Source organism: Carlito syrichta, unplaced genomic scaffold, assembly GCF_000164805.1.
Source record: "Carlito syrichta isolate Samal-C Ts95f unplaced genomic scaffold, Tarsius_syrichta-2.0.1 Scaffold312159, whole genome shotgun sequence".
Lineage (NCBI taxonomy): Eukaryota > Metazoa > Chordata > Mammalia > Primates > Tarsiidae > Carlito > Carlito syrichta.
This window is the reverse complement of record NW_007256255.1, coordinates 595258-608252: the sequence shown is the minus strand read 5'-3', so window position 1 is coordinate 608252 and position 12995 is coordinate 595258. Positions and strand designations below refer to the sequence as shown.

The following is a 12995-nucleotide window of genomic DNA, read 5'->3' as shown; positions in this document are numbered from 1 at the left end:
CGGAAAGATCGCCGGAGCCCAGCAGGTCGAGGCTGCGGGGACCGGGAGCGGCCACTGCACTCCAGTCTGGGCGACAGAGTGAGATTCCAACTCAAAAAAAAAAAAAAAAAAAAGAAATGTCTTCTGGATCTACAAAGGACACCCTGCATGTATGTTTCTTAAACACATGGCAACATGCTGTACACAGTCTTTTTGCACTGTACTTTGACCCTCTAAAGGCAAATTTTTAAGTGACACCCATATAAGACAAGGCTTGTTTAAATTAAAAGTTACTAAAGTAGTTTATTATAACTGTACATGAAATTTAAAATGTAAGAACTGCCAACCTTTTCTGGTGTCAACTTCATCAGTTCCATATTTTCCATACTGTGTCGGCGTCCCAACTTGGCTCGTGCACCTTGGAAAAAAATAACTCAAATAAACCAGGGAGCCCTTAAGAGCACAAATTCAGCATCGCTGCATTATTCAATTCTAATGTTTGATACACAAACCCATATGAAAAGGGGAAACATGTACAAAGGTATTCTTTTAAGAACAATAACTTTAGGGCCGGGCACAGTGGCTCACGCCTATAATCCAGCACTTTGGGAGGCCGAGGTGGGAGGATTGCCTGAGCCCACGTGTTCAAGACCAGCCTGGGCAACTTAGCGAGACCTCATCTCTACAACAACAACAAAAAATTAGCTGGTTGTGGTGGCGTACGTCTGTGGTCCCAGCTACTTGGAAGGCTGAGGTGGAAGGATCACCTGAGCCCAGCAGGTCAACGCTGCAGTGCCCATGAGCATGCCACTGCACTCCAGCCTGGGTGACAGAATGAGACTCCAACTCAAAAAATAATAATAATAATTACTTTCCTTACTAGATGTACAAAATTAGCCCTTACACTCCCTCTAAAATACTTTGATATAGGTTACATTTTGGTTGGAAACTAACACTGGTTACTGGCATTACCCCTCAATTTAGAAAAGGCATTTTATAATAACTGGTTTTATACTATCCACAGTCTCAAAAAAAAAACCAAATTGTGGAGTGGTTGACGTAAGTAAAAACCAAGGAAATGGCTTGAGGCCTTCAATTTTGAGAAAAGAATCAAGACGGCATCCCCAGTGCCACCTTGTTACTCTTTTCTGGTTACCCCTTTCCATTTCAAGATCTCAGGGATGATATATTCACTGCCAGTCGGAGAACCAGTCAAGTTAAAAGTAAGGCCCTCAAAACTTTTTTCAATAAATATAGAGGATTACCATAACTATTCAATCTTTTAAAAAATTTTAAGAATATTTTCCAGGTGAAAAACATTCCCAACACACCCAGTTCCCCTTGTGAAACCCCCATAACCTCCCTCTTCCTCCCTGCACTTTTATGTATTTTCATGACAAATGCATGTATCTCCAGGCAGGATGGCCTTGCGCGTTTTGACACGTTTCTCAACGGTGTCACACTGTATGTATTCTGCAGCTTGCTTGGCGTCTTCGTATTTTTGTGAGATTTGTCCAAGTTGATAAGTGTAGTTTAGTTTAATTCATTTCCATTGCCATTTTAGGATTAGGACATTATCCATTTTACTAGTGACAGATATCTAGACTGCTTCCACTGTTTTACAACAATTTTCTTATCATGGAGTTGTGGGGTACAAGTGAGGGTCTGCATGCAGGTGGAGTTGGGGCTTCAAGCTGGCCCTCTGCCCTGGTCGTGGTCCAGGCACCCTTTGTGTTGTCACGTGCCCGCACCCTCCTCCCTCCTGCCCTCCCCTGGCAGTGCCCAGTGACTGCTGACCCCCACCCTTGTGCTCATGTGACCACTGTTCGCAGCCTTCTGATGAGTTGAGAACATGATGTGCTCAGTTCTTTGTTTCTATGATCGTTCACTTGGTCCAATATTTCGCGATTACGAGCAACACTCCAGGAAGGCTTGGCACTGTCTCGACGTACGTGAGTGATCATCGGTTCCAGTTTGGACATCAGGAGTGTAACTGGGAGTGGGACTGCTGGATCATAAAGCTGGCACATCTCAGACGTCAGCAGAACGTTGCTGGGTTGTTCTTCGGAGGACACCGATTCCAGCCCATCAACACTGCATAAACGTTTACATTATCCCGCATCGTGCTGAATGCTGTGGTATTCCTGGACTTTTCCATTTTTGTCTGCTTCACAGGTTTTAAGTTATACTTCACTGTGGTTTCTGCTGATTAAATGAAGTTAAACATCTTTTCCCGTATTTATGGATTATTTGTGTACCATTCATCACTTCTGCCACTTTTTAGACGGGCTATTCATCTTGCTTTTTATTTACTGAGTTGCCAAGGCTAGAGTGCGGTGGCATGCTCACAGCCACTGCAGCCGCAACCTGCTGAGCTCAGGCAAAACTTCAGCCTCAGTCTTCCAAGTAGGTGGAACCACAAGTACATGCCACCGCGCCCAGCTAATTTTTTGATTTACTGTAGAGGCAAGGTCTTGGCAAGTTGTCGGCTGGTCTTGAACCCCTGGACTCAGGCAGTCCCCTTGCCTTTGCCTCCCAAAGTGCTGGGTTTAGAGGCATGAGCCACTGCACCAGTCTCATCTTGTTTTTAATTCATGGTTGTTCTTATACATTCTGGATATAAATCCTTTTTAATCATGCGTGTGGCAAATATTTCCTCTTAGTTTGCTTTTTACCTCTTCATGGTTTCTTTTGATGAAATAGAGTTGTTAATTTCAATGTCCACCTTTTCTTTCATAGTTTTTAGCGTCTTGAGAAATTCTCCTCCTCCTCTCTAACATCAAGAAGATATTCTCCTACATTCTCTGAGGTCGTACAGACGTGGATTGAATATGGACTTTAAAGCCAGACTAATCATGCACTTGTGATATGACCTTGGGAGATGACCTGTGATTCAGCTATCTGTAAGTAATAGCAATACCTCCCTCCTGTCTTTGACTGACGACAACAGCATCAATATCTGTAAAGGGGTCAGTCAGTGCAGGCCTCTTACGTAGCAAACATTCAGCCAGTGTTAGTCAGCATCGTCACCGTCATGCTTTCAGTCTTTGGTGTTTAAATCCTTAATTCACCTTTTTTACTTTTTTGTAGAAACAAGGTCTTCTACATTGCCCAGTCTGGTCTCGAACTCTTGGGCTTAAGCAGTCCTCCACCTCAGCCTCCCAAGGTGCAGTATTCTATATGTCCAATCGGTGGTTTTCACTTTTTCACTGTGACCCAATTTAGAAATAGATTTTGCATTGCAACCCAAAACACACACAAAAGTATAACAGTCTTCACACATCTGTTTTACACACACACACAGGTGTACATGTATTTTTAATGCTAGCTGCCACCCACGAGATTGTTTTTACAGCTCATTAATGGGTCAGACATACAGTTTACAAAATACTGCATTTGAGGAAGCCTGCTGATTGTACTGGTCAAATCTCTATTTTATTACTGGTCTCTGACTCCTAACTGACTTTTTAATCTCTCACTTATTAAGAGAGGAATGTTGACATCCCATGAGACAAATGTCAGCTAGGACAGATTCTAGAGCCACCGTGAACACCACTTCCCATTTCTACCATTTACTACGCAGACAATCCTGGGAAGTTCACCCAACTCCTCCTGCCTCCATTTTCCATCTGTAAATTAAGGATGGAAATAAAAACTCACCTCCTAGAATTAAATGAACTAAGCCACGTAAAGCACTTAGATCGGATCCCAGTACACAGCACACCCTCCGTAGACATTAGTGGTGTTGGGTTTCCAAGTCTGCCTGCCCGTTTCCGTTATTCCCTTGCTTTCATCTCCCGTTATTTCTGCAAACATTTAGCCACGGTTCCTTGATTTTCCGTATCGGTAATTCTAACATCTGAAGATCCTGATGCCCTCACTCTGTTGCTTTTTCTGTACCCAGGTTGGCTTGTTTCTTTACATATCTGGTCGTTTTTGGTTGTGAAACCCTATGGCCTGGGATCAAGGATGCCTTCCCGTCAGAAGCTCCTCGGTCCAACTTCTGCTAAGTCCCTGGAGCTCTTCCAACCCAAGCCGATGGATTGGGGTTTCTTAGACTGCAGGTGGTACACATCAGTTCCAGCCCAGTACGTAGTAGGCTTGAGTTCAGAGTCCTGGGAAGGCTCCTTATTTCCGCCCTGAGCCAACACCAGAAACAGAAAAGTTTCCTGGCAGCTCCTTCTTCCTGGACTCGGGACACGGCAAAGAGCAAAAGAGAACAAGAACCTGTGTCCTCATGGAGCCGGCACCAGCAGCAGCGGCAAGGAAGGAGGCCACAGGGGTCAGCAGGGTCCAGATCACACAGGGCCTCTGAACCGCGGTGGGCCCCGAGGATGCAGTCCCAGGTGTGATGGGAGGCCACTGAGGGTTCTGAGCACGGGAACGACATGCTCTGAGTTTTGTTGGAAAGAGTGCTCTGGCTGCCGTATCGAAAGCCAGGGTGAGGATCAAAAGTGGAAGCAAGAGAAGTACCTGGTAGGCTGCAGCTGTGGGGTGTGTTGGCAGTGTGTGCTAAGACTGGGGCAGAGGACACTGCGAGAGAGATGAGTGGTATATTATAAAGGCAGGGTTCTGACAGAGTGGATGTAGAACTGAGTGACAGAAAGGAAACCAGGCTGGCTACTCGGAGGCTGGGGCAGGAGGATTGCTTGATGCCGGAAGTTTAAGACCAGCCTGGGAAACACAGTGAGACCCCATCTCTAAAATACATAAATAATGTTCAAATAAAAGTGTAATCTCAGTATTCTAGGAGGCAAAGGTGAGGACTGCCAGGGCCTAGGGGTTTGAGACCAGCCTAGGCAACTAAGTGAGACCTCATCTCTACAACAAAGGAAAAAATTAGCTAGGCATGGTGGCGCTTGCCTGTGGTTCCAGCTACTTGGAAGGCTGAGGCAGCAGGTTGAGGCTGCAGTGGCCGTGAGCGTGCTACTGCACCCCTGCCTGGGCGACAGAGTGAGACTCCAACTCAAAAAAAAAAAAAAAAAAAAGAAATGGAACAAGGATGCCTAGGCTCATGGCCCAAACACTCAGGATAGTGAGCTGGGATAGACTATAAGAAGAACATGTTTGGGAGAAAACATTCTGGACGTGTTAAGTTTTGGATGCCAACTAGACATTGAAGCAGAAATGTTAAATGCGTGAGTCTCAAACTAAGAGAAGAATCACAGATGGAAATATGAATTGAAAATAACGAGTACAGGCCGGGCACGGTGGCTCAGCCTGTAATCCCAGCACTTTGGGAGGCCGAGGCAAGTGGGTTGCCTGAGCCTGTGGTTTTGAGACCAGTCCAGGCAACTTGGCGGGACCTCATCTCTACAATAAATCAAAAAATTAGCCAGGTGCAGTAGCACGCGTCTATAGTTCTGGTTACTTGGAAGGCTGAGGTGGAAAGATCGCCGGAGTCCAGCAGGTTGACACTGGGGTGGCCGTGAGTGTGCCACTGCACTCCAGCTTGGGCGATGGAGTGAGACTCCAACTCAAAAAAAAAAAAAAAAGGAAAGAACAAGTACACAGACGGAGTCAAGACCAAGCTGCTGGATGAGCTCACTGGGAGCTGTGCTGCCCAGTGGCCAGGGGCCACGAGTAGCTTTTGACATTTTAATTAATTAAAATTAAGTAACAGTAACAATTCACTTCCTGTTTTGCATTGGCCACACTTCAAGTGACCCACGGCCACATGTGGCTCAAGGCTTTTGATACTGGACAGCACAGGTGTGGAACATTTCTGTCATCACAGAGAGCTCTCCTGGAAGGCCTAGAGCACAGAATAGGAAGAAAAGAATAAAATCAGAAAGAAGGAAGCACAGAAAGATGAAAAAATACAGAAGAAGAAAGAGGAGAGGGAGAAGCGGTCCCAGAAACCAAGCCCTGAGCAGCACAGATTCAGAGGACAGCCGATGAAGAGGAGAGAGTCATGCAGACTGAGAGGCAGACCCTAGAGGCCAAGTCATCCCAGGGGCCAACGAAGAAAGCACGTTCAGGAGGGAAGCAATGACTGTAGGAAACAAGGCTGAAAAATCCAGGAAGCCGACATCTAAACACGTGTCAAGTCTGGAAGATGGAGGTTTGTGGTAGCCTTGGAAGTGGCTTCAGTGTCCTGGGGAGGGCAAAGCCCTTCAGGAATGAGGGGAGGAGAGAATGGGAGGTGAGGAGGTGGGCTATGAACATTGACGTTTCTTCAAGTTTTATTGGTTATAAAAGGGAACACAGGAAAAGGATTGTAGCTAGACGGGTCCCTGAAGGCAAGTGACAATGTCTACAAGATGTGAGCTCCTACGAGATAACCTATTTGAAAGTTCAACACCGGAGCACTTTTGATTCCCTCATTCAATTGCAAAGCACACAGTCACAATGTATTATTTGGCTCACACTTCAGAACGTTCACGAAACGTCTTTTGAGAGCCTTAATCAGATGACTAGCCGCAGAGTCATATTTTCCTTCTGCCTTTTAAAATATGGGGTTAGAGAAGAAAATTGAAAAGAGAAAAGCTAGATTTATCACTGACTTTCAAGTTCAAAATATTTGCCTGTCAGATTTTCCAGACTGAGAATTTCTCAGGCTCAGGAAACCCTTCGAGATACAGGGTCACATATGGATGAAACTCAAAAACGTGACTCTAAACTCGTCCCTTTTTATTTATTTGATCAAAAGTCTAATTTTTTTCACTTAGAAACAGGCATTATAGCATGTATCTCCCTGTAAAAATGTCAACTAAATCAGCATCTAAAGAAAGTTTCCTAAAGATAGGTGTTGCTGCGAAAAAAATAAAAATAAATAAATAAAGTAAGCCGGGCTCGGTGGCTCAGCCTGTAATCCCGCACCTTGGGAGGCTGAGGTGAGTGGATTGCCTGAGCCCGTGGGTTCGAGACCCGCCTGGGCAAGTTGGTGAGACCTCATCTCTACAATGAATCAAAAAATTAGCCGGGGGTGGTAGCGCGCGCCTGTAAGTCCAGCTACTTGGAAGGCTGAGGCAGAAGGATCGCTGGAGCCCAGCAGGTCGAGGCTGCGGTGGCCGGGAGCGGCCACTGCACTCCAGTCTGGGCGACAGAGTAAGACTCCAACTCAAAAATAAATAAATAAATAAATAAAGTAAAAAATAAAGTAACTTAGATTTTCTGAATTAAAAAGAGAAAATCCTAAGGGACTTCACCTTAGAAATAAAATGTGGGAGGCCAGGCTTGGTGGCTCAGCCTGTATTCCCAGCACTTTGGGAGGCCAAGGAGAGTAGATTGCCTGAGCCTGTGGGTTCGAAACCAGCCTGGGCAACTTGGTGAGACCTCATCTCTACAACAAATCAAAAAACGAGCCGGGTGTGGCAGCGTGCACCTGTAGTTCCGGCTACTTGAAAGGTTGAGGCGGAAGGATTGCCTGAGCCCAGCATGTTGACAGTTGGGTGGCTGTGAGCATGCCACTGCACTCCAGCCTGGGCAACAGAGTGAGACTCCAACTCCAAAAAAAAGAAAAAGAAAAAGTAATAAAATGTGGGGAACAAGAACGTAAACGGAAATCAAATATGTAAAACTATTTGAGATAAAAAGGATAAACAATAACATTTTAAAATTTTGGCATCTTCATATTTACAAATTTTTGAATGCACTTAGAGATAGAAAATTTAAATGAATTTTTACAAAAGAAAATAATTATACCTTCACATGTCCTAAGTTCATGATTAAAAACTTAAAAACATTGTATTCTGTACTGACAGATTAATAGAGCTGTGTAAAGCAAAAAAACTGAAAAAAGTCGAACTTTCTATGTTATTTATTGTCTCTGGATATAATAAACATATGTAACAAATAATTATAACGTAAATCTTGAGGATAAAGAAGTTGGGTTTAGAAGACCTATTACTTACCATGCAAACTGTTATCAATGTCAATATTTTCAGACATTATGGAATTGTTTGTGCTGTAGCTCAGACCAAGAACCATCTGAAGATCTGAGAGGTTCAGTCGTGCTGTGAGTTCACCACTCCTATCCCCAACCTACAACCACAAGCATTGATATTTTAGAGTAGTATTTAAAGACAAAGAGTAGTGAAGTTAGCTGAAAATGTTGTAAACCTAAAACTGGAAGAAAACATACAGAAATGAAAATAGTGATATTAGAATTCGGAGACTATGAATGAATGAAATGAGTTTTTTTTCATTAATAATTTTCTTAAAGAATAATGAAAGAAAAGAGAAGTTTCTGAAATCTTACAATAGGATAGCTGATTATACTCTATCAATTCTTTCTTGTTTCTTTTTTTTAGAGACAGGGTCTCTCTCTTTGTGGCCCAGGCTGGAGCACAGTGGCACTGATCATAGCTCACTGCACACTTGAACTCCCGGGACCAAATGATCCTCCTATGCCAGAATAATTTATTATTTTTTATAGTGACGGGGTATCACTGTTGCCCAAGCTGGTCTGGAACTCCTGGCCTCAAGCAATCCTCCACCCTGGCCTCCCAAAGTGTTGCGATTAAGGCCTAAACCACTTTGCCCAGCCCCATCTGATAATTCTTTAGTTCTCTATACAGTAGATTGCTCTCATTCTCTGGGCTCATACTAAGTAATAATGTCAGTTATCCCATGATTCATTTTTTTTTTTTTGAGTTGGGGTCTTACTCTGTCGCCCAGACTGGAGTGCAGTGGCCGCTCCCAGCCACCACAGACTCAACCTGCTGGGCTCTGGCGATCCTTCTGCCTCAGCCTGGAACTACAGGCGCGCGCTATCACGCCCGGCTCATTTTGATTTATTGTAGAGATAAGGTCTCGCCAAGTTGCCCAGGCGGGTCTTGAACCCGCGGGCTCAGGCAATCCACTCACCTCAGCCTCCCAAAGCGCGGGATTACAGGCTGAGCCACCGAGCCCGGCTCCATGACTCATTAATTCGGCATCACACAAATAAAATTCCCTTAGAATATTTTATTCCCACACTATAATAATTTATTAACATTTATTAAGCCAGTCCCAGAAATTATATGTGCTAAGCACTTTTATATACATTATCTCTAACTGTTATAACAATTTGCAAGGTGGATTGTTTTAAAAAATATTTTTAATAGAGACAAGTCCTCGCAAGTCCTTGCCCAGTTGGGGTTCAACCTCCTAGGCTCAAGCAATCCTCCCACCTCAGCCTCCTAAAGTGCTGAGAGCCACCACACCTGGCTTAGATAATATTATTCCCATTTTGCAGATAAGAGAAATGCTCAGGAAAGGTTTCCAAGCTCAAATAGTCAGCAAGTGTCAGAACTGTCACAGGAACTGATCCTTGATTCTAAAAACCAGGTTTTTCCTTCAACACCATGCTACTTCTCCGTACAGAGATGGGGGTGGAGTGGGGGCGTGTTTTGGTAAAGTCCTTCCATTCCCCATGCCCACCCACACCTTCCTGTCTTCCCACATCCAGGCCAACACAAGCATAACTGGGACAGCATCTCAAAATGCTCTGTGGCCTTCTTATGCCAAGAGAACAACAGAATCAAACAGATTCTTCAGCCATATGAGGAATCTGGCAGAATCAGTGTTCCCTCCCCCCACTGCTAATTTGTAAATTACGATAGCACAGATAGCAATGTTTTCAGTTCCATACCTCTCTTGAAATTTCCAAGTGCTTTTCAGCAAAATGCATCGCTTGATCATGATTTCCTAGAGCTGTGTATGCATTTCCTAAGCTCCAGCATGCTCTTCCTTCACCAATTCTACAACGTAATTCAAAGCTAAGATGCAGTTATCTGAAAAGAGGTCCGTGTGCAGAATAAAAGCCATCTTGCAGTAACTAAAGATATAAACACCGCTTTGGATTGACTTGGTCTTTCATATAAGGAACATACTGTCATGATACTAAAGCAATATTAAAATCCCCAGATAATACTAAACTCAGAGTCAAGGACTAAAACATAGCAAACATCCTCTTAAAATATGCAATGCATTATAAAATAATAAAATCTCAGGGATAGGTCTTCTAGTCCTTTCTGTAACAGCACTACTGGGTAATCAATCATTCAGTTGTGTCTGAACAGCAGGGAGAAAGAACCTACTGCCTCTTAAGGTCAGTGACCGTAACAAAAAGTTCCTTCTCATACTGAGGTAAAAAGCTGCCTTCTAAAGCAAACACTGTGGACTAAACACTGTGGACTAAAGAGATATGCTGTTTCTTCATACAGTAAAACAAAACAATGGAATTGGCCCCCAAAACTTAAAAGTCAGATTTCATATGAAACTCAGGACTTCCAGCTCCTCTTGAAAAAACAGGAACTGGACATCATGAATCCTGGTTCCTGCACCAACAATGAGCTGCAGTTGGGCACCACTGCCCTTGACACTAGGCATTCTCTGACTCACCACGCTTCCTCACTAATGCAGGCAGGGGGACCTTTGCAGAGGTAGCTGAGCTTGTGATCCAGTTAATGATCTTGGCTCAAGGGCATACGGAACCAGTCCAATCCTCTATCACAGACTAGCACTGAACTTCAAACAATACACAGAGGATAGTACTGGAACAGGAAACTCCTTAGCAGGGAACTTTAAAAAAGCAAAAGAGATGGAAGGAAAGAAACAGAGGAAACATTCTAGGGCTTCGACCACGCACCTGTATCTCCCCTCAGCTCCGGTGAGAAAGGGGACACTCACCTGTCGCTGAGCTCCTGTGCAATTGCCAAGTGCTTCAGGTGGTAGTCAATGGCCTTTTCATAGTCCTGGAGCAGAGTGTGCGTGTTGCCCAGACTATAGCAAGCCTGTGCTTCCACAGCCCGGTCCTTAAGCTGTCGAGCCAAGAGTAGTGTCTTCCTGCAAGAAGAAGGGAATTCTTACATTTCAGTTTGGGCTACAATAATCAGAAAACAAAACACTCTGCTTTCTGTTGCCTTTAACTCTAGCTTAGAGCCTCACACCTCATACTTTCTCCATGATTTTTCGTGAAACACAAGAAGCAGATTCAGAGTTTTGGAATAAATTTCAGAGTCCTACCCATTCACCACAGTAAAGGAATATTGAATATGAGATAAAGTGCTTCTAAAAACTGACTTTAAAAAAAAAAAAATCACAGTCTCACTCTTTCACCCAGGCTGGAGTGCAGTGGCACCATCACAGCTCATTGAAGCATCGACCTCCTGGGCTCAGGAGATCCTCCCACCTCAGTCTCCTGAGTAGTTACGACTATAAGCACATACCACCATGCCCGGCTTATTCTTTTTTATATATATATATAATTTTTGCAAACACAAGGTCTCACTATGTTGCCTAGGCTGGTCTTGAACTCCTGGGCTCCAGCAATCCTCCCACTTTGGCCTCCCAAAGTGCTGGGATTATAGGATGAGCCACTGTGTCTGGCTGACATAATATTTTTAACATTTAAAAAATTTTCTCAGCCGGGCTCAGCCTGTAATCCCGCGCCTTGGCAGGCTGAGGTGAGTAGATTGCCTGAGCCTGCGGGTTCGAGACCCGCCTGGGCAGGCGAGACCTCATCTCTACAATAAGTCAAAAAATCAGCCGGGCGTGGTAGCGCGCGCCTGTAGTTCCAGCTACTCTGGAAGCTGAGGAGGAAGGATCACCGGAGCCCAGCAGGTCAAGGCTGCAGTGGCCAGGAGCGTGCCACTGCACTCCAGTCTGGGCGATAGAGTGAGACTCCAACTCAAAAAAAAACCTTTCTCTTTTGTATTAGCAAGAACTTAAAGAGGCTTTAGTCCACATAACCTGTTTTCAATCATATTGTTGCCTTAACATTGTCAAAATTTGAAATACTTAGGTAAAATTCTTATGTGTGGGCCAGTAGTCACCAATTCATGAAAAATACTGAATATTGCATGTAAACATTATCCAAATTCTACCTAATACACGTGGAATTGCAAGAAGTGAGAGTAGACTTAACAGCATGAATCCTAGGGCTGGACAGTTTGGATTCAAATCCCAGCTTTGTCAACTGCTAGCCATGTGATCAGGGTAAAGTCACTCAGCCGCTCTGCGCACCAGTTTCCTCACGTATAAGATGGGGGAAATACCTCACAGGGTTGATGCGGAGAACGGGTCAGTAGATATCTAAAGTGCTCAGAACGGCATCTTGTGCAGAGTGCATGCTACATAAATGTAACAGCTATCTTATTATTATCAGTGCTTTAAATCTACAGTCATATTAGGATCCAATAACTTGACTCCTTCCCATCACTTCTGCCAAATAGTATAAGCACTTCATATCATTTATAATTGTATGAGCAATGACTACAAGGTATTGTGATAGAATTTTTTTTCCTTTTGAGTTGGAGTCTCACTCCATTGCCCAGGCTGGAGTGCAGTGGCATGCTCACAGTCACTGCAGCCTCGACCTTCTGGGCTCATGCGATCCTTTCACCTCAGCCTTCCAAGTAGTTAGAACCACAGGCGCACGCCACCATGCCTGACTAAATTTTTGATTTATTGTAGAGATGAGGTCTTGCCAAACTGCCCAGGCTGGGTCTCGAACCTCTGAGCTCAAGCAATCCTCTTGCCTTGGCCTCCCTAAGTGCTGGGATTACAGGCTTGGGTCACTGCGCCTGGCCAGTGATAGAATTTTTTAAGCAAACAAATCTGGAATTGCATATTTAACAATAATACCTTCAAAGCCATCATCCTGGGAGGTGATGTACTCACTCTAATGCTGCCTGTCCTCCCAAACATTTGTGAATACTTTTAGAACTGGCTTCAGATCCTGGGGCCTGAGCCTTTGGGCACACCATTCATCTTTGATGGGATAGTTGGCTTGTAAATGATCAGAAATCTCTCTGGAGCCACATTCAATGACTAAAACAGGTTTACCAACTGTTGCTTTGTATCCTGAAGGATATAGATCTACAAAGTCATGCTAGCCTGACCTTATCATACAGCCCTGAAAACAGTTCCAACGTTCCATATATATATATATATGTTCCATATATATATATATATATATATATATATATATATATATATTTTTTTTTTTTTTTTTTTTTTTTTTAAATAAGGTCTCTGTCACCCAGGCTGGAGTGTAATGGTGCGATCATAACTCATTGCAGCCTCCA

General features: G+C 44.0%; 1 protein-coding gene across 1 annotated transcript in view; it reads right to left on the bottom strand.

Moving 5' to 3' along the window:
- The window catches only part of GPSM2 (G protein signaling modulator 2), a 53190-nt gene that overhangs the window by 15906 nt on the left and 24289 nt on the right, over positions 1-12995 (bottom strand). The window contains exons 8-11 of the mRNA XM_008069659.2: positions 10597-10752; positions 9557-9665; positions 7836-7965; positions 327-397 (exon numbers count right to left, since the gene is read on the bottom strand). Of these exons, the coding sequence (XP_008067850.1) occupies positions 327-397; positions 7836-7965; positions 9557-9665; positions 10597-10752 (466 nt within the window). The remainder of the gene's footprint in view (positions 1-326; positions 398-7835; positions 7966-9556; positions 9666-10596; positions 10753-12995) is intronic.